Here is a 27,628-nt window from a genome sequence, read left to right on the forward strand (position 1 = left end):
AGGCTGCCAATTCTGAGAGGTCATGATGTATCCCTCAGGCTCATATACAGTCTGCTGGCCAGGGTGCACCAAGGGTAACCACTGAGGGTAATTGCGTGGTGCCAGGTGAGGTAGGAGGTAGCCATGAGTTGAATATGAATGAGTGTAATATGGCATAGGCTCTGCCTGGGGCTGTTGCTGCATGTAAGAACCCAGCACGGCAGCAGTGTCTGCTGTACCAGACAACAACCACTGATCTGTGTCACAAACTGAAAAGAAATAATTATACAACATTAAACAGGTTTGGTTATCTTGAATCTAATGGGCAGAATATCTTTGAAATGTAATGCCAGTGCAAACTAACCTGGGGAGCTGTATGTTGGAGGATGGTGTAGCAGGAGCTGAAGCTGCACTTCCCTGTGGTGCAGTCTGAAGACTTTAACACCGGGCTTTGTTGGTGTCGTTTTATGGAAATGTTGAGGCAGGCCAGTTGGTTTGAAAATGGAAATTCTTCAGTATTTGTTCAAATCACATGAGGACTTCTGTTTCTGTGGCAACTGTATTCAAGCAACATCGTCAGACTCCTGTGGGAGTTTATAAACCTGCAGTCACAGAAATTGAATGGGTGTTCAATTACTATAGCTCCAGTAAATAAGCACAAAGTAAGATCTTTGTGACAAAGTTAAGTACTTTCATTGTGGTGACTTATGCAACTAAATTAGACAACTTAAATATGGCATTTGTAATGTGGAATCTAAGTTAAGTGCCAAAATGCTCAGTGACATACTGCTGTTTCAAAATACCAACTAAGACTATTACACCCCTAAGGCAATACCGGAGCTAACTATAGCCATGCTGTATTGTTGCTTTTAGAAGATTTTGAAGTTTATCATCTTATTAATCATTATCTTGCTAGCATCCCAGAATGCCTGATGTTTTTTTCTAGAATGATCAGTGAGCGTATCAAAGATTGTAAGATTTCCTTTGTGGCAGACAAGGCCTCTCTTTGGTCCCCTGTGTGTCTGTAATGGAAACTTTTCAGTTTGGCTAAGTCACACCTTACTGCTCTGGCAGAGCAACCTCAAAACTCTCATTAACTGCAGGTCCATTCATTAAAGTGAAACAAGGCCTTTATCATCAGTGATATAGTGGATAACTGCTGGACAAGCTATGAACAACAGTCAGGGATCATGATTAGGACAAAAAAAAACACTAAGAAAAACAAAAAAATTATTTTTAATTTCAGACAATATGTCATCAGTTTGATACCATATGATCACATGTATACCATGAATTTTGATAATAAAGATTTCTATCAGCCTGAAAGGGTAGTTCAACCCTATTCCTCAAATAAAATTGTGAATAAACTGAGTTCAGCTCGGTTTACTGGCCATTAACCTCTGTGCCTGACACCACATCAAACACTGCCCTTGTTCGTCACATGGTGAGCAGTGACTCTGCACGCAGAGATACAGACTACTGGCAGATTATCTAAAACAGCAGTAGCAGCCTAACACCAACATCTGTTGTACCTTCACTGAATGGTTGCTCAGAGAACAGAAATCAAATAATCATACAGAGCTGCGGGCTGTTTTTCTCCCCACTCTTTCTTTTTTTTCCCTCTCCCCTTATTTTAACCTCACAGAACAAGTCGAACAAGATCTAAGCCCTTGCCTCTGAAGAAGTGAGGCAAGCTGCAACCTGCGGATGTAGCCTTGGGGTGAAGAAGTGGATGTGGGCGCATTCAGGCAGTGATGAATTCTTAGATTTATGGCTGTCTTTGTAGAGGCTGAATACACCTCTTTGAACTCTTGGAAAGCAACCCAATGATAGACTAAGAGTCAGAGAGAACGAGAAGGTTAGTGTGTTCAATTGGAGGGAATTCATTATATCAGTGACAAAGTTTATGATGGCACAGTTGGGAAAAGAAAGGGTTTATTATTTATACAACTAACAATTACATTTCTGTGTAGCCTTATAGAAACAACCCATTAACTGTCCACTTAACCAATTCAAACAATTACCATAGGCATTATTTGACAATCACCAGACTATATAATTTCACTTACTACCATATTACATAACCTAATTATTTCATCCTATGTTTTAAAGTACATTAAACAGACATTTCCATGGGTGTTCTAGGCAAACAGGTCGACAGTAAGTGACAAGGTGTGACAAAAGTCCTCACTAAAAAAAAAAACATGCCCACATCCAAAAACAGTAGATTCTCATTGTGTCAGCAAGAGGGCCTCCTGACTATTAATGGAGCAGCTGCAGGATTTGTCTCTTGATGACATCATGTCAAGTCTTGTTTACAGCTTTGGGACAGACAGACTTGTTGATAACCACATATCAAGACTGATCTTATCCACACTCATGGAAATATCATCATGTGCATTCTGTTTTAGGGAGGATTTTTTGTTTAATCATGCTTTCCTCTTGCTGGAGCACCACTTTCATTATTTTTTTTTTTAGAATAATATAAAACACACTTAATAATCTGGTTTATTTTAGTACCCATGTAATCATGATTTATGGCTCCTGTGTTTTATAATCCACACGCAAGCAAAAAGACTTAGAGGGCAAATGCACTACTATTCTTTGACCAGGAGGTGGTACTGCACACTCTTTATCAGGTCTATCCTCATACTCTCTGAAAAACCCCACTTCCATTCTCCGTGATTTCACATAGTATGTTTTCTAACATAAGGCAATGGGTGGATGCTTTAAACTAAAGCACTTCACAGAACCACAAGTGCGTACATTTTTTTTAGTGTGGATGGCTGGCTGACATAACCCAGAATTATGATTTAATGGCAAAGAATCATTCAAACAAGAGTGGCTACTCTTCTGTGTCAAATGACAGGTGTGGTGTGTTGATGGTATGATCTTGGCAACATGTAATGGCATGAAATAAACAGCAGTGCAGCTTTGTTCTATGTTTGTAACTGGCTGCCGTGTCCTGAAATGCAACAGATGTTGGGCACACAGAATAGACTATGTTGGAAAAATGGGCTTTGCCTGGTGGCTGTCTGTGGGTAAATGTCATTGACTCATTACAGTCACTGATGTAGTGTAGCCTACAAAACTGCCACTAAAGTGCCAATGGGCATGGCATTCAACCGACAGCTCCCAACAGAGCTATGAACCCAGACAGTGAGGCGCTTTAAATTACACTGACTGATAATCAATGCTCAATGGCAAAATCATTGTGTAGTACATTATATAACAGCATCTCTTTTCAAATGATGCTCATTTATGCATTTATGGCCGAGAACTTTTGGCCTCCTGTAGTGTAGTGCTAGCGTGAGAGAGAGAGAGAGAGAGAGAGAGAGAGAGAGAGAGAGAGAGAGAGAGAGAGAGAGAGAGAGAGAGAGAGAGAGAGAGAGAGAGAGAGAGAGAGAGAGAGAGAGATGTACTTCATTGATCCCAAATTGAGAACTTCTTGTTTTACATCTGCAGACTGTTCAGACATTGTACAGGAACCATACAGACCGCACAAAATACACCTCTCAACACTAGGAGGAATAGCAAAATAAAAAACTGTGTATAAACATACACACACACACACACACACACACACACATGGACATAGAGAGAGAGAGAGAGAGAGAGAGAGAATTCATACACTACTCACAAAAAGTTAGGGATATTCAGCTTTCGGGTGAAATTTCAGGATGAACCTAAAATGCATTATAACCTTTACAGGTGAACTTAATGTGACCTTCTGTAAACTTTTGAATGCACATGTCCAACTGTTCAATCTTTCAGTACTTTTTGCACAAGTTGCTGTTCTCTAACAAGGAGTTTAACGGCAAAATTCACATCAGCTGTTTGATGCTCCAGCTCATCGAGGTCGTTGCTGTTCTCTAACAAGGAGTTTAATGGCAAAATTCACATCAGGTGTTTAATGCTCCAGCTCATCGAGGTCGTATCATTAGGGAACGGCTGCTGGAGACTGGGGTACTTCAAATGGAGTGGCCTGCACTTTCTCAGACCTGAATCCCATAGAAAACCTATGGGATCAGTTGAGTCGCCGTGTAGAGGCTTGGAGCTCTGTACCCCAGAACCTCAATGTCCTGAGGGCCGCCCTTCAAGAAGAGTGGGATGCCATGCCTCAGCAGACAATAAGTCGACTTGTGAACAGCATGAGACGTCTTTGTCAAGCTGCAATTGATGCTCAAGGGCACATGACAAGTTATTGACACTGACATTTTTTGTTGTGGTATATCCACCACTGTTGTTGGCTTTTGTTTCAAGAAATTGTTTGAGATGAGGAAATCACCAGTGTATGCGTCTACTTAAATGCCCTACTTTCATGATATAATATCACTGTAGTGTGAACATTTTACATAAATTTCATCCAAAAGCCAAATATCCCTAACTTTTTGTGAGTAGTGTATATAAAATAGATATATACTCATGATGTTTAATCTGAAGTAAAATTTCCATGTGGCAGTCCCGGCTGGAACTTTCAAAATAAATCGCCGACTGAAGAACATGTTGCTTCAAGGTTAGCGCTTTCAGAATAAAACGGTAACCACATACATTGTAACATTTTGACTTATACAAAAAGTGAAAGAGGACGTTAAATAATGATGAAACTGTATTAAACAATTTTGTTTCCCCATTTTCTCATGTGTTCATATACCTTGCAATAAACTTTATTGGGGCCTGCCAAACTTTACACAACCTCAGTCATGAACCATATAACAGATAACTCTGAAGGACGGCTGCTGTCCTGAAACAGTCCACTAAACCCAGAGCAGCGGACAGCTGCTCACATCCGGCCTCTGTTCCCGAGCCGCCGCGGGAATTCCCCACGTGTGGCTTCCAGTGAAAACAATCACCTGTGTTTAAAAAAAAAAGAAAAGAAAAGAAAAGAAAACAGAACAGTAAACTCATTTATAACACTATAACACGTATTATTTAACGATCCTAGTCAGCACCACCATATTCCTGCGCATTTTTTTTTAAATATAAGATCAGAAACTTCGTGTCCTGTATTCCCTCACCAAATGGAAATGTTTTGATGACGCCAAGAAGATCTACCATCTTACACTCTGCAGGGGTGTCTGGGTAGCTATAGCCAACATATACAAGTAATTTAACCACATATACGTAAACATGCAAAAAATGTTTACTTTACTTGTGTACCGGTTTTGACCAGATGCGTGTTTACTGTAACTGCTGGCAGTGGTTTGAATGTGTGAACTCTTGCTCTGTCGGTGCACCCCTCTGGTGGAAGGTAGTGGATCATTCCGCTAATAGGGGGGGAGGGGGCTCCTGTAGCTTCTGTGTTTCCCCCTTGACGCTCAGTGTAGCTGATGTTTGTACCGCTGCTGGAGCGACGAAAGACCGCGGTGCCGTTAAAGAAACCTACACGTTTGTCTGAAGATAACCAAGTTTTCAAGGTAAGCGTGACACACACTACACTAGTCTCCTGAAAAATTTCGGTGACACCCGAGTTGGTCTGGGTGGCTGTAACACAACACCAGATAGCGGTCACGAATCAGCCAGGCGAGCCTCTCGGAGGATGTGCTAGCTTAACTTCATGGCAGCAGCCGTTTGTTTAACCTTATCTATGTAGGCTGCCGCTACAAAACAGGACAGATATTTCACAGGTACATTACCTTTCGCACTGTTGATTGCCAAAATGAAAAACGTGGTTGTGAAATATTTGGTAATTTAGACCAGCCTGACTTAATGGTGTCTGTGAAGTACACGGAGTGAAAAAAAAAAAAAAAAAAAAAAAAAAGTTCAAATGCAACCCGAATCCTGTGAATAGCGTTAAGGCTACCCTTTTAATTTCTAATGTCTCAGACAGAGTTTTTCCTTAAAAAAAAAAAAAAAAAAAAAAAAAAAAAGATTTAAACGGTGTTAAATATAGATAAGCAACGTTACAGCCTTCAGTGCTTAGATACAGAGGACTTGGCGATAAATATGTCGTTGTTTGTCAAAGTGATACTTCTCCAGAGAGAGCTGAAGGCCTGTCTGCAAGCTGCTTCCACAACAAAAGGTGTTCAGATGAGTCATAACGCTGAATATTTACCCGTAACATAATTTACATTTTTGTCAGTTAGCATTTTACCACAGACAGTGCTGGCTCTCTAAAATAATGCATATCTGTGCTTGAAGTGGAACTTTTCTAGCAACCCGTTGACACTGAATGGAATACAGATAGCTCAGCTGTTTTATTTTGTTGTCGTTTTTCCCCCACTCCCTCTCCCGTTTCGATTTCGTTTTGTGGTGCAGTTGTTGTCAAACGAACCTGAGTGAAAATGGTTTACTATAGACTGTCTGAACTATGCACACACCATGGAAATTTGTGGATAAAAACCTTCCAAAGTCTAATAAAACACTAATGATTTTTTAGGCATGAATGCATGGTGGAATAATGACAAACTAAGTCTTTCTATACTATACTATAAGTATACTATACTATACTATACTATACTATACTTTCTAACATTCAGTCTCAGGCCTATATTACGGTAGACTTGACTAACTATGTAATCTGACAGCTGTTTTTTCAATGGGATTAAAATAGCCTTGAAACAGTGTTTGTAAACTTGTTGATTTGGTCACTTTCAAACAACTCTGTGGCAAACTGCTAGCTAGTTAAATATCTGTTAGTTTGTTAGTTTAGTTAGTTAGATATATGTCATGTGTGTTAGATATATGTGATTAAAAGCATTGTACTTACACAACAGACTATGCAGGCCATTGTTTCCATTTATACAGCAGGTATGAAAATGTTTTGATCTATTTTTGTAGTCATGTCAACATGTTTATTTGAAATGACTTTACATTCCTGAGCAGGTGAATGTTTTGTGTTTGGACCAGTGGTAAACTTTGTTATGTAAACGTGGAACAGAGATGGACAATGCAATAATGATTCCTTTCACAATGTTGCGAGATGAATTCTCTAAATGCTTTGAATAGTGACCCTGAATACTGACCCTTATATACAAGCTTTCGTCAGCATGTTGAATTACTGCCTCCAAAGAGATAACAGCTGATTGAAGAGATGACTGGGAATGTGTGGATGCTTAAATAAATAATCATGTTGGTTTAGATTGTGGCCTAATTGGTGCTGCTGAGCTGGAGTGGCATTATTGCTAGGGGACCCCTGCAATGGGGTGGGGTAATAAGGAATGGCCTGGGTTCAGTCTGCTGTGACAATAAATGTCTTCACTGCTGAAGTGTCCTTGAGCAAGATGCCATTCCCTCAGCTTCAGAGCTGCTTCTCTGGAGGTGACCCTGTGTTTTGAACTCCCTGTGGAGGGTGCATAAACAAAAAAAAAAATAATTTAATCTCTCCTGCAGGCATCAAGAGGCATCAAAAATCCAAAAGTCTGTTATATTTTCTGCCAAGTTGTGGGGCAAGTTCAATTGAACATTAGTGAATAAAATTGTTACATAAACATAACAGCCATCTTCTATGTTAGGCTATGAACCAAAAATAATGGGTGAACATTTTCCTCTCTGATTATGAGCTAATTCATGTGTGGCCTAATTGCTGAAACAAAGTCTCGCTCCTCGTGTCCAGCCATGTGCTCTTTGTCACTGTTTGTTTTTCCGTAGAAGCACCATGGATGAAGAGGAGCAGTTTGTGAATATTGATCTGAACGACGACAACGTCTGCAGTGTCTGCAAGCTGGAGACAGATACTGGAACCTTATCCTTCTGCCACGTCTGCTTTGAACTCAGCATAGAAGGTAAGAGCATCTATGGCATGTTTGCTCATGGCAGTGAAAAGAAAACAAATAGTGATGTTGTGAACCAAATGGGCTCTTCACGTTCAGCCGATACATTTGTGTCAGCTAATGTTTCAAAGCATCTTCTGGGATCTTTTTGAAGCCCTAACTGTAACTTATGTTTTAATCATGCAGTGGTCTCTTCATTTCAAGGTTATATTCAGATCGAAATGGTGCTGTTGGTGCTTCTCACACTGAAGCTTTTTTATGTTGAAACCTTATGTAGACAGTGATGTGATATGTCGTCAGAAGAGTCTGTCTAGAATCTGAGTCTCCTGAATCCTTTCTCTGTCTCCAGCAGTTTCACTGGCTTTCTTTTGGCTAGAATCAGTCTGTGATATGGATAGATCAACACTAGTGTTGCCTGATAAATATCTAAGTGCTGCTCCACAACTATAACACACACTGGATCCTTTGCATTCATCTGTTCATATCTTGGTGATTATGCATTTTCACCAGGTGTGATACCTAATTGAGCTTCAGAACCTTTCAGATAGGTTGATCTCTTACTAGACGATTTGTTTATAAAAGCCTATCACACACACTCTACAGGAACAGTGTGTAATATCTCTGTGCTGGGTAATGGGCCTGGAGGACCAACCTCCTCACCAAAGCAGACCACTGCTCTTTCTCTCGTTTGATGTGCCACTCTAACTCAAGAGCCCGTGTTTGAAGTGTTCTTTTTCCCCCACTCCTAATTAATGAGCGGCCTGTTTGAACAAGAGTGGCAGCTCAGAAGGGATTAGATATGCTTTTCTTTCGACATTTGTCTTGTAGATCCGCATGAGCTTTTTCTTGTGAAGAAGAAAAGGGTGTTTATCTCCACACAATAAGAGCATACATGGCTTTTAAAACGGCATCATATAGCTGACTAAATGATTCTCAGAGTGGTATATCATTTTGGTGGTGGGAGGGAGGAAGCCATATGCATGAATGATTTATAGCTCTATTATGTCATGGAATAAGGGAACTGAGAAAGGGAATATTGACTGAATGCCTTCTCCCTTTGTTTATTGTTTAAAGGGCTATCTTGAGCCTTAGACCAAGAAATGGCATATTTTAAGAGTACTATTAACTAGTTGTGAGACTAATGAGCTCAAGCTGTGTAAGGAAAAATAATGAAACATGGGAATTAGTTTGCGGCTTTGATTTAGCTGGCAACTGCATCCTGATTTCAGTGGGAAAAAAAACACATAAATATACCTGCTTACATACATTTGCTGTTGAAAAAAAAACAGCACTTTGTAAATGATGTACAGTTAAATATTTATGAGTTGCTGGACTAATGGTGTAGTCTATAGGAGGAAGTACCATGTAGTAAGTAAAGGTCACTGTGTGTTAATGTCATGCCTCAAGCTCACACAGTTGCATGACATGTAAACTTTTGCATGCTTGAAGACCACAACTTCAAGTGTTGCGTTTTTCTTCCATTGCTCAGTAGCACCAAATTAGCAGGTTGGAGCTAAACTTGTGACTTTACATTTGTAAAATAAGCTGATTTTATCTTTTAATATTGCCCAAAGGCAAGGAGTGCTCCTTTTCCTTTGCTGGAGGGGTTCCTCATCCGCGTAGTTTTTTCAGACAGGATGTTGCACGACACTGGCCACAGTCTGAGTTCAGGTGGGAAATAGCCAACTGGGGAGACAGTTATGTAATTGCATCTTCATAACTACTGATGGTTTAGCTGAAATTATGGTACCCTGGGTCCTGGCTGAGAGTCAGATAGGACATTTTGTACTGTATTGTGAGCTTTTTGGGGTACAGATTGAAATAGCTTGAGTGTGGCAATGAAGCTAGCGTTACATAACCGTCATGCTTGGGGGGAGATTGCAGACAAGCACGTGTGGCTGGTGCAGCCGAGTAATACATCATTGGTAGGAGGGAGCTAGACGAGCTGAATGTGGTTACTTTAGGCCCCGCTGATTGGAAACCGAGGCCAGGCTGCGTGCCCAGTGACTGATCATGTAGACTTAATGTCTGCACATAGCTCGTCCTGTGCCGTCCCTCATTAGAGCAGAAGAGAAAGGAACAAAAGTCTGCTCACTGTCCATGTAGAATGTACAAAGAGACAGACACACACTTTCCTAGTGCCTCTGTGTCCAAAACCATTTAACGCTATCTCAAGGGTGAAGTACTGCTCCTGAACATTCATTACCTTGTTGCTTCATGCTTCTCTGAATATTTATAAAGAGCCATAGAGCTCCACCTCCTTTTGTGTACTCATTAATTCAGAACTAGAAGATTATAGCTAATAACAATTAACAGATATTATGTGCACAAAAGGGTCTCTGTACTGGTTGCTTGTCCAAAACAAAATTATAAAGGAAATCCATTCAGTTACTTTTCAAAATCCCTTTAAAATTGAAACTTACCAGTGCTACTACCACTGCTGTTTGATGTCAGGCCATTGTGGATCTCAAAAGACATAATCTTCTGGAGGTCCAGCATCAGTCAGAATTTTAGCCTGGTGCACTGTACAAATAATCAGCATGGCTAATATTGTTTCCAATTTCCTGAAAGTACTGTGAGTCGAATTCAGTTTGCCAACTAACTGCAGGCTATTATGTAAACGTGTAACAAAAAAGTATAACTCATTTATTACATGTTTTACTAACTGTGGTGCATGCAAGTGCACCACAGGAAACTAGGCACCACAGTTTTATTTTTCCACACCACAGTGTGGAAAAATAAAAACTGAGCAACAGTAAGGATATCCTACCCCCATAAATGATGCGGACCTCTAGTTGTAGTTGCACATTGGAACAGTGCAGCTGCCGTATGTAGCAGCTGATAACAGGTTCATATGAATTTACTTTGTATACACAAGAAAACTTTGTCTCCACCCACCACTTCCTCCAGCACTGCTTGAAGGCTTTTAATGCATTTGGGAATCTTTTGACTCATCTGTTTACATGTTAGCCTTTGAAACACATAATATTGACAGTTGAAGCAAGACTGTATACATTGACACAAGCATTAACGAGGTCCACTCATATCTTCTGGACTCCAGAGTCCAGTAGATTATTTATTGGCTTTGACCAAGAGTCCTGCATTGACTGAGCACTGGGTTACTTATTGTGGATCAGCTAAAAAAATTAACCACCCTGTAAGGCTTAAGCCCACACATTACTAAGTGTAGAAAAGTCTGTTTTTACATGTAGATTTGAGTGGAGCAGCACAATCCTTCGTAGGATGAATGTTGAGGAAGGGCAGCCTTTGTTGTAGCTCAAAGTGCTTGTTTCCTGAGGAAATCTCTTTGCCCCGTACAGTAGATGTGTTTGTTCCATCAGAGGCTACCTACCAGGAAACGTGGATGTTTATGTACCACTCAGCCTCTCGCCAACTGGAGTGTTTTTGACTTTCAAACATTTTCTTTTCTGCCTGCAGCATCTGGACTCACTGCATTCCCACACCACAATACCATCAACACCCAGTCCAGCCACTCTAGTATGTATTCTGTCAGCAGTATGTGGCTGTTTCAATCCTAAGGGATCAGAATATTTAGGATTAATATTTACCAATAAGGTTTCATGATACTTGACTGCTCTTAGTGGTGTGATTCCCGGCCCTGAAAATACCAGTGATATGAAAGATTATAGGATAATGTTTGTGCTATCCGGTTTTGCTGCAAAATGACAGTGTATAAACCTGAGAGAGAGAAAAACACACTCTAGTTGGAATACGTTCAGCCTCTTGAGCATAAAGTTTTATTGGTTACCAGATGTCATTCAAATTATGGTAGACTGTCATTAAGTTTCTAAGCACCCAGAATTTAGTTTGGGGTGCTTTAACAGTTTTAACAGCATGGTGCCATGGTGAACATCAATATTCAGCTGTGTTGCAAGCACATCTTGTTACTTTTAAAAATGTTTACATGTTGTAAAGTGCTTTTTATTTTCAAGTTGTGCCGCCACATATTTACACAAACTTTTCCAAATTGATTCAACTGTGACATTGGTACCTGTTGACATTTTCGCCTTCTCGACATTAGCTGAGTCGATGTTGAGATACACATTGTAGTAACGGGAGGCTTGACTCGCAGACGACAAGTTGAATCAGAATTAAATTGCTTCATTCATAATGGCACCCATATCTTAAATAGTCACGCTGGTACTGTAACAAACATGTCCCCAGTCAGTCTGGTTAGCACAGTGCCAACTGTAAGTATTAAAAGTTCTTCAGTTTATGTTGGCAGCATTCATATGAAAAAACAGGATCTCACACAGCCAGAATTGAAGACTGTAATAGAGAAGACTAAACAGATGAGTAACCACCAAAAATTAGCCAAAGCTCTGAGTCCCCATGGCATGACTTCACATGACTTCTACTTCCTGCAGCACATAGTATCTTAAATAGTGACACCGTCCAGCACTAGTGGGTGTCAATTAAAATTTCAACCAATAAACCATAACAAATGTTTAAACATCCAAATATTATGTTTCATCTACATAAAATCAAGAAAGTCATGGTGCCTTTAACTGTGTTCTAAGCAGCAAGAGGTTATCTGTTTATTACATAACTGTATTGTTACTGAGTGCAATGCTATTTTATACTGTAGTACGGTAGTAAAATGTTAAGTGTTTTTTTTTGTATCAATATTTTTTCTGTCTATGGAAAACTCCTGTGGAGCTTTGTTATTTGGACGTATTAGCTGTACACGGCTTAATTCAGAGCACACAAGGCTTCTTTTAATGAACTGGCCTCACTGGATGTGTCAAGCTGTGCTGTATAAACACCTCAGAGATCTCCCTCTATGAACCAAGTAGTGTAACCTCCAGCCTTCACATGCCGTGCCGCTGATTTCCTGTATTGGTTTTTTGGTCTCTTGCTCTCTCTCTCTCTAAATTAGATGTCTGCCTGCGCTGCCAGGTTCAGCTAAACCCCAGCACCATGTTTTCATCCCCTTGCATAATGCGGATGGAATTTTTGCTGAGGCTTGGTGATGTTACCAACTGGGTTTGGATCACAAGCAGAAAAAAAGCAGAAAATTCCTACAGCTAGGGGCACAATGCTCTGGAATGATGGACGTGACGCTGATTCTTGTTGCTGCCCTGCACAGGCTATTGTAACGTACTCTTTAAACAGCTCATTCATTGTGGGTGAACTCTTCACCTCAGGCCATATAGAGAGACTAATTATGTTGCTGCCTTTGGTTGCTGTATGTTTGAACACAGTTATGGTCAGGAAATTTGCTGACTCTGCTGCTGAAGTGCTCCACCCTGCTCAGCTTTTTAATTCAGTACCATGAGGGTTTTTGGTGGCCAGGAGTAATAGGCTGCCTTCAGTTTTAATTTATCATGGGTTTGGATATATAGCCCCAAATTTTAGTTTACAGTGTACAGTAGCCCAGCCATTATTACTAAATTGTCTCGTGGGATTTATTCTCTATTGCAGACATCGAAGGAATCATTAGTTCTTATAGCCTAGTTTCCTGAAGCACCAAATTGCAGTATTCAGTAGCGTCTTTAAATTGTCTAAACCCAAACTCAACCCAAGCTCAAGACCCAAAAGAGAAATTTGCTCTCTCCATGGGACCCAAACTTCTAAAAAATACAGCATTGATTGCCATAACATTTACATTTGTAAACTACTGATAAAGAACACAAGAACACATGAATTTAAAATGTATATGAAATGTATCTGATGGCAGAGAGGATATTTTCATTAAAAATCTAAACTTGTCACCACCACATTACACATACACACACACACACACACACACACACACACACACACACACCACACACACTTTGGCTTTGATGAAGCCAATGTTTATAAACTCTTCATATTGACATCATGCACTTGATCAAGAGTATGCATTTTACTCTGTTTTTGCAACCCAATAACAACATGTTTGTGACCCGTTTCAGTCGCAAGCCATTAAATGTAAGCCATTAAATTTAATGTTTGGTCATTGTCAGCAAATATAATTAGAATTTTGTTTTACTGTTATTTACATCATCATTGCTGAGATACTGCGGAGGTTGTAAGTGCCTCGGAGGGCTGTGCATGCAGGAGGGTAATGTCTGACAGTAGACATCCATCTCTGTTACAGTCTTGATTTAGGTTTCACTTCATCTGCTCTGTAAGATAGTGGACCATGAAGAGAATAAAGACCATGGTAAATTAGCCATACTTTGACACAGTATGGGCAGTTTTTTCCAACAGTTCTCATATCTGCTTAGTTCCTTAAAGCTTACCTGTTTGATTGGCAGGGGCCCAACTTGCTGTCCTGCTGTGGACAGAATGTATTTTTAAATTTCTAACGTATTTCCCGCTACTTAGCCCTATGATTCAGCTTTTTTCCCCATCCTCATTTGATGTATGACTGCAATTAATTTTAATGAACAGACCTGCTGGCAAAAGCAGGATGTTTGTTCCTTCCCAGCAGTGGACAGAATGGTAGGCTAAATCCAGGAAATTACTGAATAACTTAGAAATTTGAAGATGAAAATGTCTATACAGTATGTAGGCCTTCTATTTTTGCTGATTATCATCCTGACAGAGCTTACGCATAATTTCCTCACTCTGGTATTATGGTACACAGTGTCCTACATTGTTTGCCATCATGAGACAGGTTGAATAACATTTGCTCGCCAAAATATTTTCAGTGAAAAATTATGTTTACATCGCTCAACCAGAAGGATGAGTGTCATTGACTGCATGTGCATGGCCTCTCAAGGTAGTGTGGACATAATTAGACATAACATTTATAATCACATTGAATAATGAAATATACAGTTCAAAGGCACAGTGGGTGACATGAAAAAGTGAGTCGACTATAAATATTCTACATGCACAGATTGAATATTAATTAAAAATGTGCATTCAAAAACAGCTGGTTGAAGTTTCAGAGGATGTATATTTTTGGGAGAGACTTGATGCTGTTTATTAAGGATGTGAATATTGTTTTTTGATTGATATGATCAATATATTGTGAATAAGTAGCTGTAAATTTTACTGTGACACAGATTGCCCCTATCAGATAGTCATTACACCCCACCTTTATGGAGCAGTAGAATCACATCATTGTCTCTAATTGAAGAGTGTTGAGAGATTCAGGCCCAATGTTTCATTCATAAAACAATTTACCAGAAAGTTGGTGGACAATAATCATTGTACATTGAATATTCAGTATCGGCCTGTGGCTCATTTAGACCCACCTACAATCTACAGCAGGATATTGGCAAGAACCTCATGATATAATACATACCATGATCCACGGGTCATGAAATGATTTGTGTCACGATACATTGCAGTACTCTACAGAATTGACAGAAAATGTATAAATACAGCTTAGAATAAAATACAACCTACTGCATCACAGCTGGGTATGATAATAAAATGCACATCATTAGTATATAAACCAATAAACTAATGAGAGCTCCCAACAAACAAGTTTGAATTTTTCCTTGATATCATAGGGATTGTATAAACAGCGTCCAGGTGCAGCAGAGACAATCAGTGGACAGATACAAATGCACGTTGAGTCTAATTTTGTCCCGTGAGTCTCACTTGCAAAAGGTCTGCAGACTGTTGTTCACATGAGCTCAGCCTTGGTGTCAGAGTTGAGCTGTGCAGCTGCTGATGACACATGGCAGAATGCTGTGCCAAAAAGCTCTCTTTGGACACCTTATTCCCCCCTAACACACACACACACACACACACACACACCCATGTCCCCTGTCCTACTTGTCCTGCGTAGCAGCTCGCAACCCTCAGCCCCATTGGAAGTGTGTCAAGGATCGAATGTCCTTGCCCAGCACACAAACAGCTGAGATAAAAAAAACAAAAAAAAAAAAAAACAGGAGTCTGCAGAATGTGGATCCTAGTATTGGCAGGTGTAAGGTGTTGATGGGTTCTGTGCATTGTAACTAAGGATGCACCAGTTGGATTTTTTTTTTTTTTTTTGCCAGTGTTGTTGATGTTATAATTTTTTTTTCTTGAAGCCCAACTTGCTAATATGACCCCAAAACCAATTTTCTTTAGTTTAATGTAATGAACAGCTTTTAATATATATTTTTTAAACTTTTGAAGATAGTAGTAAGCATTGCATCTTCACAGTAGATTCATGTTAGCTCGTAATTTGATCCAGCTGTTTATTAATCCTAAAACACACTAAGCTACCTGTAGCATCTGGCCTCTTATTTTTGTCTCAAAAAGCGAAAGACAAACACAGAAGAGTAAAACATGTGATAGGCAGAGTCACGGAAAGGCGGTTTACATGATAAAATTACTGTTTCCATGACAGCAACCACAAGGCCATGTCTGCAGAGTGAGAGTCTCGAGTTATTCTCTGATAAAAGTGTGCATGCTAAACAGAGAACAGGATTAGATCAGACAGAGGGACACTGGGTCTCCTCAGCCTTCGGATTACTGTTGCATTCTGCTGGGAGCTTTCCCTTACTTACTGTGCTGCCAAGACTTATCCAACATTGCAGGCGTCATTCTTCTTCTATTTACTAATTAAAATACTTCTTGAAACTGCCCTTAAGTAGTTCAGAGTTGTTGTTTTTTTCTTTTGTTGATCTAAATTTTTCAGAGAAATTTGTCCTGTGGCCCAAATGTTGTGATTTTTGTGGGCAGTTAAGAACAAATCTCACTAAAATAACCCCGTCTTTAGACTGCAAATTTGTTGCAGAGCATTTTCGTACAGCCTGTAAAAGGTTTCTGTTCACTTAAAATGGCACCTAACTTTTGATACTTATTCATTTTTATTGACTTGAATTCCATTTCAGCTTGTGACCCACCTTCATGTCCTGATGCACTGCGCTGTGCAGTGATCTGTGCCACAGTGAGCAGGCTATGCTTTGTTTTTGTTAGTTTTGCTAGTTAGTTTTGAAAGGCAAGCTAACCTTCACTCAGACACAAAAGAACAGGGAGAACAAGCCTGTTGCTCATTGGCGTCATGCTGCTTAATGTCCCTGTCTGTCACTGCTGAGCGACACTGACTCACCTCCGCTGAATGGTGTAATTGTATGTTTGCCTGTGTTTATGTGTGTGACTGTGAAAGACAGTAGTGCTGCTAAGCTGCTTAGCAGGACTGAGGTCTTCGCCTGGTGGTGCACTGTCCTGGTTGTGGAACATAATTTGTTCGCTGGGCTAGTGGTATTTTTTTGTGGTCGCCCAAGAGCTGAGACCGAGCGGTTCATAACATGTATGTTTGTTGGGCACGTGGAAAAGCTTACAGGAGGGCATGATGGTTCATGGGCCATGCATTAGGCAGTATATACACGCGCTAGCTTTGTCTGCTGTTGGTATTCCATCATATCCGATGACGACATCCACTCATAAGACTAATCCATTGAAAAGCAGTTGGTTTTTCTAGGCACCAAGGGTCACGGTATACACACACAAAGCTAAAAATAGATTCTCCCTCACAGGATGGAGTCATGGTCTAAAGCTTCTCTTTGTACTGAGACAAATAAGATCCATTAATGTTGACTTTCCAGCATTAGATATGGGTTGTTTACTCTGTTCTTTTAGCTCTCAAGCCATTTAGCAAGCTCTCAAAAAACCCGTAAGGAGATAATAATAATAATAATAATAATAATAATAATAATAATAGAAATATTGCCAAAATTATCCTTATTAGAAAATGGCTCTCTAAATTGAAGAAAACATTTTTCTTAATTCTTTTTCTCAATGTATCTCTCAGTATTTGGCACTTGGGCAAAGTGGCCTAGTATTTCAGTCAGCATCTAGGTTCACCAGGCATTATCAGGTAGTGCTAAAGTGATGCTTGGATGAAATGCTAATAGTGTGAAAATGTGTTTGAAGTGACCTGCAGTTTACAGAAACTTGAAATTATTTGTTCATAAACATATGTCATTTCCATTTAAAATACCAAGAAAAGAAGATGCCAGAGCTTTGTGTGCATGTGTACAGTATGTGTTTGCAAACTTTTTTGTTTCGTATTCACAGAATAGCACTGTAGCAAGTTAAAAACAAAAAGTTTGTCCAGTCCTAACAGCATGCTGTGATGGTGGTGGACATGTATCATTGGTTGCTTTTTGCTTTTTCATCAGTTGTTTTTATAATCTACTCTACAGTGTAACATTTTTTTTTTTGCACTGTCATAAGTTTTTCTCTTATACATTTCAGATGTAGCATTTTTCTCTGCTCCATCCCTATCCAAAAAAAAAAAGAACAAGCAAATGTAATTGTAACCAAAACTACTGGCTAGCAGTGTTGACCCCATGTGACACAAAGAAATGACTCAAAGTGTACGTGTGTCACTTCTCTATAGTCTCTGTTGAGTAGCACAAGGGAGTTTTGACACCTGCCATGTTTAATCAGGTTGAAATGAACCCTGATGCGTTTACCCCCTTGGTGCGATTTGTCTCGGCAGGTGAAAATTCCCTAATTGAATCCTAATGCATACCAAATCTTCAAAGCAGGTTAACTTGAAAGATGGCCTGAGATCAGTTTCAAGCAAAGTCTGGAGCTGTTCACTTGAAGTGAAAAAGGTGAAATCACCAAAACACATGATCTGTATTAATGGAAATTACTACTGCCATGGCATCACAGTACCTCAGAAAAAGTTACAGCTAATTGAATCTGATCAGTAGAAGACAGTTTAGGCAAAGAAGTAGTAATAGCAGGTATATGTAAGAGCCTTAGAGCGTAGCCTACTATAACTTTTTCATCTGCCCCATAATGCAGTTATGAACTCATGATAACAAATGTCAAGTTCAATAGTTAACATTTTATGAACAGGCCTTTTTCTCTGTGTGCATGTTCCTCTCTGACCAATAAGAAGCAAGCACATTACTTTGGTTTAAATAGGGAGGTCCACCTTTATCATGAAAACCATCTGAACCACATGAAAAAGTAACAATGTATCAAGTAACTTGTTAGTCCAGCCCAGACCATGCAAACAGACTATGAGATGTAAAAGAGATGCAAGAGATGCAGCAAACCAAAACATCAGGGCAGAAGAACAGCGGGTATTGGCAAACTGTCACACTGTGTGTGTGGTAATTGTTGCAGCCCAAGTCGTGACCTGTGGTTTCCTGCTAGTTAGCCCTCTGGTGAGGCGCTGAGGCGGGGATGAGACAGTCCTCGCTAAGTGAACTCATCTGTCTGTTTAGTCTATATGGAGGACAGTGACTAATCTCCTCACCTCAGGTTCCAGCATGTAGGTCTGCCTTCTAAGAAATGTAGGCCACAAGAAGAGGGCCATCAGACAAAAGCGTGTGCAAACACACTCTCACACTCATTTGCGCCTCATCCTCTATCTCTGGCACACACACACATACTTTTCACTCTCATTCGCTTTCACCTTCACATGTGTTTATCGAGCCTTCACAATAGCTAGACTCTGGCCCAGTTCGCTCCAAGGTTATTGTAACTTTGGTCCAAGTAACTGTCCCTTAATGTTCTCTCTGCATACTAAATTGGTTAGAGAATGACCTGTTTTGACTGGATTCAGAAAGAGTTACTTTTCTTCCGTATAAAGTGAGTTCAAAGGAATGAAGTACTAATTGTTACACATAACATAACTACCTACTTGTGGTGTATACTGATAAATTGCTACATGAATGTAATAATGCTTCATATAGACAGAACGCTCAGTGCACTTTTCTCCCCTCTGTTGCTGAGTGTTTTTTTTTCCCCCAGAACGTGCCTTATGTGTATGTGCGTGGCGATTGGGTTAATCTACTATCCCTTCTCTTTCTGTCCTGTCGTGGCTAATCCACCACACACTAAGCAGCTTTCAAAGAGAGATCGCAATAGGTCAATCTGCCAGTTTTAGCTTGCTTTCATTCTGGTTTATTTTATTTTCTGTGGAAAGTTCAATATGTCAGTGCTGCATTTCTCACCAACTGTTTGTTTCCTTTTAGATCAGCATTCTGGGTCTTTGAGTTCACTGGATTTCGCCCATCCTTAAAATGTGTCTTTCTCACAGCATTTTGCTTGTGTGGCTGTAGCCTGCAGTCTTATTTTATTTATTGACTCATTGCTTTGTGTCTGTGTGGTTGCAGGTGTCTCCTCTGCCTCCCTGTTGCACTCAAAGTCCCTGCGTGGCCACAGAGACTGCTTTGAGAAATACCACCTCATTGCCAACCAGAAGCTGTCACGCTCCAAGGTCTCCCGCAGTGCCTACGAGGGCATGAAGCTGGCCCTCAGCCAGAAACTGAGCCGCATCATCCAATACGCCCAAAACAAAGACTCCGTCTCCTCTGATGGCCCTGGCCGACGCGGGGCCAAACTCTGCTACAACCAGCAGAGTGATCACAAGCTGCTGCCCCAGTCAGATGCCCAGGTGCCCCGCTACACACCCCGCTGGGACACGGGCAATGCCACAGGCCTGCCTGATTACACCATTGGGATGCTGGAGTGCCACACAGCAGAGGAGCTGGGGCTGCTGCAGGAGTCGCAGGGCGACATTTGGGCCAGCAATGGAAGAAGGGGTCGACACCACAGGACACAGTCTTCTGGGACAGACCAGAGACAGAACAGACACCACAGCCACACTAGAGACGAATGTGAGCAATTCTTTACCAGAAAGATATTGTGTTCCTGGGTTATAACCCAGGCTTTATCAAAGTAGCTAATTAGAGTGGGGCAGCTGCATTTTCTCTAAGTAAGCACTTCAAAGCTTGTGTCAGGAGGCATCTCTGTGGAGTGATGTTGAGTGGAAGATTTGATCTTTTGAAGGAAGGACAGGGTAGGAGATGAGAGAGATGGAATGCATCACTCCTCTGCTTCTCTCAACTCTAGTCTATCTTATCCTGTTGAGTGTGATCTCTGACATCCAGAGAATCCTCTGGTTACCTCTGATCTCTGGCTCATTAAACACAGCAGACAAAGCAGTGATGCAAGCCAGGAGGTATTCTGCACCATCCTCATACATTTCCTACTTGGTGTCTCCCTCATCCCGCTTGCCATTCTCTGTCCAAAGAAAACATAATTGTCTTCTTACCACAAAACATGTCCTCATGTCTTATCACTGCCAAGGCTGCTTATATCTACAGATCCTGTGGAAGCTTGAGAGAGCCTTCTCAAGGACATGTCTATGGCTTTCATGCCTGAATTTCAAATTCAGCTTTTTAAAATGAAAAAAATGACAGTCATACAGATACAACATTTTCACTTCTTAGAATGCATGTTTCTACATTAGCTTGTGGATTGTAGTGTCCAACATTAGCTGCTCTGAAAATTTTATGTTGCTTGTAGTATCACTTTAAGGCTTTTTTCTTCTTTAAATATTAATTGATAAAAAGTTGCAAAAGTGCAACTTCTCTCTTAAATTTGTTTGAGTATAGGAATTTGTCAGCCATTTTATGCTGTTTATCAATGGTTCCCTTGCCTTCAAAGCTAGTTAAACAGCAGTTGCAGTGAATCCATGTGGTGTTTTTTTCTGCTACGATCCAGTTCAGAGCTTCCCTGCTGAGGCGCCATAATCACCACATTGCCAAAGATAATACCCCGCACAATTGTTTTGTGTACAGTCAAAAAAAGGTGGTGAAGAACAAACAAATATTAAGAAAATGGATATTGAATTGCCACTGAAAAACTGTTCAAACACAGAAACTGGTTGCCAGCATGTAGACTTTGCCAGGTTATCAACTTTGAGTCATAGCCAAGTGAACAAGGCTGTTTTCAAGCTTGTACTTTTGATGTAGGATCTTTGAATATAATAAGTCCCTAAATAACCAACTAAGTCTCACGTTCTGACATCAAAACTGTGTGTTTTTTTTCCTTTCAGTGGTTAAAATGAGCATGGATGAGCTCCATCAGCTTAATGGCCAGCTTCTGATGCAGATTCAAAGTAAGACATTTTTTATCGTGGCATTTTAACTGTGAAGTTATCTGATGTAGCAGAATGATGAAGTCCTCAACTCTTTTGGAGCTAAACAGTCTCAGTTATGAATATTGTAAAATCAACATTGTTTTTTTTCATCATGTTCAGTCTTTAAATCTCATCTCTAATAGTACCATCTGAGATTCTTGGCACCCTCAGGAAAAGGGTCCAGTAGTCAAGGCTATTTTAGTTTGTAATGTACCCTGTCTGATTTCAATAAAGAAAGGGCTCATGCAGATTGGTGAACACATTAGCTCCACACGTATGACCAACTGCAGTGAACTGAGCACTGTGTGCTATTGGCTCATGCATATCCTTGTTTGTTCAGTCCATTCTTTAAGGCTCTTGTTTGCGTCATACAGTGTTGGGTATGCTGCAAGAATCTCATCTGAGGCTGCAGGAATGTTCGTCTATCAAACACAGAAGCAAAAAAAAAAAAAAAAAAATGTATCACTTTGTTAGAAATCTCCACCTTAGTGGTGCCTTTCTACCCTCTTGGAGCAATTAAGTCTGCTTGGCTATAATATTGCCACTCGGACCAGATGGGTAGGTTATAGCTCTTCATAAATTATTCAGTGAGGTGGACACACGTCCAAGATTTGAAGGTCTACATGTTATTTTGGAAGCATTTGTATGTTCATGAACTTGTTGAGCTAAGCGTTCCCCAGACACATTGCAGTCCTTTGCTGTAATTGTCTGTCATGTAATTTTTTTTTTTTTTTTTTTTTTTTTGTTCTTTGTGTCTTTGAGATGATGCATTTTCTGTCATGTTGTCTTCACTCTCTGCTCTCTCGCTAATCAGTTTTATTGATTTTTCCTTTCTCTTTTGTTTGTTTTCCTAGCCTGACGTATTTGTCTGTGAGCTGACCATGCATGTGAATGGAAGTGCTGATCCCTCTGTTTTCTCTCTCTTATACTCTAGAGGTGTTTGAGGAGCTGACCGTGGCGGTGCAGGAGAAAGACTCGTTGGCGTCCGAGCTGCACGTGCGTCACATTGCCATCGAACAGCTCTTCAAGAACTGTGCCAAGCTGCCCTGGCTGCACATCAGCAGGGCCGGAGTGAAGGCCAGCAGCAGCGGCCCTGTGGAGTGAGGTCCTGAAACATAAGAGAGGGATGATGGGCTGGGGTGGGGGACAGTTGTGCCTGTCCGACCCTCCACCTCACCGTGCTGGTTGCAGCCAGGTTGAATCATGCCTTTATGTATACTGAATGACATCTCAGACATCATGGTGATGTGGTGTTGAGCTTTGCACTAGGCCGTGGGGTTAAGGGTGTTGAAATGACCTCCCCTCCCCTGGTTAACGTCATGATATCAGGATTAGTGCTGGTTTGCGGTTTTAAATACACGGCCAGTCTGGCATGCGATCTCAGTTCTCGGATGCTAGTCAGGCTTTCATTCTGTTCCATGGCTTTGATGTTTAAATCAGAATGGTTCAGCAGGTCCAAACTAAAATCTCCCTTTACACCCAGCATTAACATGCATCTCTGCTATACACCTTAAAATCTGACTCTTCTTTTCCACGCCAGAACACAGAACACAGGCACATCACTCCCTTCCACAATATTTATACCTTTTTAAACTGACACTAACATCTTGACTTGATGGTTTCCCAAGCATCAGCTCCCTGACAGTCCCATTTTTTGGGATGTGTGTTATCAACTGAGCTGCCTGTCACTGCATAAAATTTTTTTCTGTTTGTGTAGTTTGTATAAGCATATAAGAGACGCATTGCATTTACCCAAATGTTTTCCCAACTACGTTCAGAGGTGGTTCGGGTGATTGGATTTCCAGTGTGTTGGGGATACATTTACATATGGATTTTATGTGATTTAAATTTACAGAAACACAATCCAGTCACCCAGGATGCATGTTAATGCTGAGTGGAAAGAGGTTTAGAGGCCTCAGGCTACATAGCTGTGGAAGGTAATTGCTTTGTCACCTCTCGTTTGTATTTGACAAAGGACCCTGCCTACGTAAAACAGTGTCCTTGGGATCCTCTGGTTACAAGATGAGGAAGTGTTCTTATCGGACATGTTACCTCTATGCAGACAATGGTGTCTTTTCAAGAATGCCTGTTTAGATGTACCTTTTACAGAATGGAGAGCTTGTCTATGTATTTCGATGTAAATGGTTGCTGTGTTATATTGTATTTCATTTTATTTATTTTTTTCTGGCGAGAGCTTCAGTTTTCATTCATTGTAGCTTAATTTTACAAGTGTTTTGACTTTTTTTTTTTTTTAATAGTTCAAATGCTGATATTCAAATGTGGGTATTGGCACTGCTTTGTACTCCTCTATGTTTTGGTTAGATGGTTCTCTTGATTCTGTGGTAACTTGTTAGCCAAATCATTAGTGGGTTACAGCGTTTTATACGATGGCTTGGGTGAATCCTTGACGCAAATTGGCTGGAAGGTGTCCATTATGTTCATAAACCAGGCACCGCCAGCTGAAGTTTTTGATTGCCGTTCCATTTGTTGTGCTAACAAGGTTTGAGCTTTTATTTCTTCCAGCTGCACATTAGCAATATAATGGCTTGAATGAACGAGTTTTCAAATTGCCTTCAACTGCCCAAATTTGACGTGATAGTTTCTGGTAACAGCGGCCCTCAAAAATAATGTTGTGCAGCTGATCAGCTTTTACATTGAAACATGTTCATACCTGTTAACAGGCCTGCCAGAGCCAGTTTAAAAACAAGGGGAAAAAATACATTTTCCTTGTTTTAAAAAGGACTCTCTTGCCACTTAAATAGAAATTGAATATAGTCAACCATCATTTAGACAGGTTTCCTCCAAATAATGCAACTGTTTATTGCTGTATCCAGCAATGAACAGTTTTCAATCATATAAACATCCAAATATGAAACCAAAAGTACCCGTAGCCAGCACTGCATCAAAGGTAAATAATGTAAGAAAAACATCAATGAGTATCTTAATTGCAACAAGACTGTGAGAGCAAAACAGGTTTTTGTTCATAGGTGTGATGAATTCATTTTAGAAACACAACAAGCACTACAGGGGGAACTTTGCCGCAACACACAAAGTGGCTAACTTACTAAAACAGTTCACCTAAAAAAAAAAAAAAAAGAGAGAGAGAGAGAGAGACTACGGAAAATCAGGGTTAAATCTTAACCTTGTCAAATTGCCGTGATATAAGCAAAAATGCAGCAGACATTTCTCTTTAAGTGTAAATACTCTGTTAATATTTTTATCTTTTTTTATTTCTAGCTTTTAAACATGTTTTAACTGCATTTAAACTATTGTAATGTCTTATTTCAATTAAGATAACTGAACCACAGCTGCTATTGCTGGTCCAAATCTACTTGATACTCATTATAGTGCCACTTGTTGTGTGTTGCACGGCTGTCACATTTATTCTTTGATTGATTTTAGAGTGTTATTGGTCGACAAAATTGTGCACTGTTGGCATTGTGGTTCAGCCACCAAACCAAAGCCTTCACGTGTACGAAGAACAGAACGCCAGCTTTTCACACATGGCCTACAAGTGTTTCACCGTCTTAGATTTCAAAAATGCAATTAAGATACTATAACAGACTCATTTCAAATGTGGCTCAGTGGTTTACTTGTTAGGATAAATTTTACTCCACGTCATTTTGTTCTCATTTGGAATAGCCACAGCTCATGTTTTCATCAGACTTTTCATTTGTCTTTTAAGTCTTTCTTTAAAGATGAAACTGTTTTGTTTCTTTGCCTTCTTTATCCATCAGCGAGAGCTAAGTGGATGTCACAGATCACAGCAATACAAATGGGGACAAAACAGGATAGCCTTGTCTACTCTGCCTCCTGAGGTCACAGTTTCTTGAACAGGAGGAGACAAAGGAGGCTGTTGAAATGATTACTCTGTGATTTACTGATGATTATACCCACCCCTCCCCATGACTTGGATACTAGCTGAGGGTTGACCTCAAGGAAACAGCTACAGTTCAACCTCAAATTAAACAGTAAACAGTTAAACAGTGAACTTGAGAACTTTAGATGGTTCTGATATAAGCCCTGACAATTTAATTTATTTGATAAGGCAGGAAATTCAGGTTTCCCTGTCTTTTTTTTTTTTTTTTTTAAGATAGGCTCAGGTTTTAACCTGGCTAGTTAGATGAGTGTCAGGCACAGATGGTGGGTTGGAGACTCAAAGAGTATTTGGCAACCTTTGCAAGATTTAAAAAAAATAGATATTATTTGACTATTCAGGAACCCTATGCAAGAAAGAGACGTTTAGAAACAAATCAGAAGCCTTATAGGTGGAAAACATCTCAAATAAAATTGGGTATTGAAGTTTTTCTTCAAGGTGGTCATTGGGCTACCAAAGCGTAACATCTGGGAACAAACCCTGGGATATACTTAGATTGATGTTTTGAAAAACTCAACTTAGTCAGTGTATCTCTTTTGCTCTCTTTATAAGAGATTAAATGTATTTGACCCCTTTAGGGTTAAATGAAAGGTTTTAGCTCCATTTTAAACTTAGCTTGTTTTGTTTTTTTGTGTTACTTTTGGATAAATGTGTAATCAGTGTGCTTAGTTGGTAAGTAAATAAGTATGCTTTTAATTTTGTATCTTGAGTCTGAATGCTGTGTATGTTTACTGTGGAAACATGTCTGGGCCAATGCCTCTGCTCAGCACAAAATTCAAGCTGCCTGTTTTTGTTTCTCTGTCTATGGCGGGTCCCATTATGTTTTATTGAAGACGTAAATATACCCGTTACATTTTCACTCCCTACGTTTGGACTTGACTCCTCATGCACCTGTTTTGTATTCATGCATACGGCTTCATTTGTGATGTGTGATGTTTTTACATTGTATTTATCCTGTGTGTTCACGGAGCTTACAGCCTGTGTGACTTGTGCTCAAGTAAGTTTGTATTTTTTCTAAAGTATTTCAATAAAATGAAATTATTTTTAATACATATTCTGCTATGCTTGTATCTTTCTCAGTGTGGCTATTGTTGATATACTGTATCTTAGGCATGAATATTTATTATGAAGAAGGGTTTGGGAGGCAGATTTTGACAACTAATTATAATGAAGGATCTGCCACAGCCAAAAAGATATATACAAGTTATAGTACTATTTTTGGTAGGATATGCATGTGCCATCCTGGTAATACTATGAATAATAATATGAATTCACAATGGTTGCCAAGCAATTCTAGTAAGGAGAGCAGGGCAGACAGAAAAAGTGCTCTTTTAATCTGAAAATGACCCAAAGATGGTTTAAACATGAATTTAAAAGGCTGAAAGGACTATATATCTTTTCTGATGTGATTGTGCAGCTCACATGGGATGCTAAATGGAGGTTGGGCGCCATCTGGTGGGGGAAACGTCGACACTATAAATACAACTATCAATGTTCTTCCTGCTTCCTGTAACTGACATTTACAGGAAATGTGCCCTCTACTGTGTCTATTTTGGGCACAGTCTAATAAGTAATATAAACATGAATATTAACAACACGGCTACAAAAGTCCTTAGAGAATAATATGAAAACATGACATTAGATTTACGGTACATTAGCCAAAATGATTGCAGGTGCATGTGCAGGTGGTCTTGTCTAGTTTATTCATTAAGCTTCACTTAACCCTCCCTTCATTTTGGACATAGCCTACAACATGCCATTATTAACTCATGTAATAATAATGTGAATTTGATAAGTTATCTTGCACATTAATGATGCTCACTGCCTCTTTCAATGCAGTACACATTTTTCAACAATCTTTGTAGATTTGGTAGCTGTGTTTACACTGATTTATTTTACACATTGGCTACTTGTCAGCATGTATGAACTTTGATATAATGACAGCAAACTTAAACAATGTCGCCAATCCTACAAGTGGATTACATGAAGTTGCAAGTCCCAGTCGGTGAGTCAGTCGGCATCACCCCTCTACAAATGAAAAGGTCCTCAATAAATCTTTTTTTTTTTTTTTTTTTTTTTTTTTTTTTTGAAAAAACTGGTGGGTCAGCAGTGTTTTGTTTTTATTTTAGCGGTGGGGGCATACTTTAATAATTGCACCTTTAATAATATCCCTGACCGCATTAAAGCATAGTACTCTGAAAAAATACAGTA

General features: G+C 39.9%; 1 protein-coding gene across 2 annotated transcripts; it reads left to right on the forward strand.

Annotated features, from left to right (window-relative positions):
• Positions 1-5,206: 5,206 nt before the first annotated feature.
• c14h21orf91 (chromosome 14 C21orf91 homolog) lies at positions 5,207-26,469 on the forward strand. 2 transcript variants are annotated; one of them, XM_030068803.1, is made up of 5 exons: positions 5,207-5,396; positions 7,570-7,703; positions 19,730-20,233; positions 21,457-21,519; positions 22,475-22,644. In XM_030068803.1, the coding sequence occupies exons 2-5, from the start codon at positions 7,577-7,579 to the stop codon at positions 22,642-22,644; spliced, it is 864 nt and encodes a 287-aa protein (XP_029924663.1). In that variant the 5' UTR covers positions 5,207-5,396; positions 7,570-7,576. The 2 variants fall into 2 exon arrangements, with proteins under 2 accessions (XP_029924663.1, XP_029924664.1); XM_030068804.1 differs by lacking the exon at positions 5,207-5,396 and having other exon boundaries at positions 7,577-7,703; positions 22,475-26,469.
• Positions 26,470-27,628: the final 1,159 nt, after the last annotated feature.

Source organism: Myripristis murdjan, chromosome 14 (assembly GCF_902150065.1).
Source record: "Myripristis murdjan chromosome 14, fMyrMur1.1, whole genome shotgun sequence".
Taxonomy (NCBI): Eukaryota; Metazoa; Chordata; class Actinopteri; order Holocentriformes; family Holocentridae; genus Myripristis; species Myripristis murdjan.

What these genes read in the sequence shown, in the direction of transcription:
- c14h21orf91 (XM_030068803.1), top strand. Translation starts at nt 7,577, where the DNA reads ATGGATGAAGAGGAGCAGTTTGTGAATATTGATCTGAACGACGACAAC. An exon ending in CTTTGAACTCAGCATAGAAG is followed by an intron (nt 7,704 to 19,729) that starts GTAAGAGCATCT and finishes GTGTGGTTGCAG; the next exon opens with GTGTCTCCTCTGCCTCCCTG. An exon ending in GCTTCTGATGCAGATTCAAA is followed by an intron (nt 21,520 to 22,474) that starts GTAAGACATTTT and finishes CTTATACTCTAG; the next exon opens with AGGTGTTTGAGGAGCTGACC.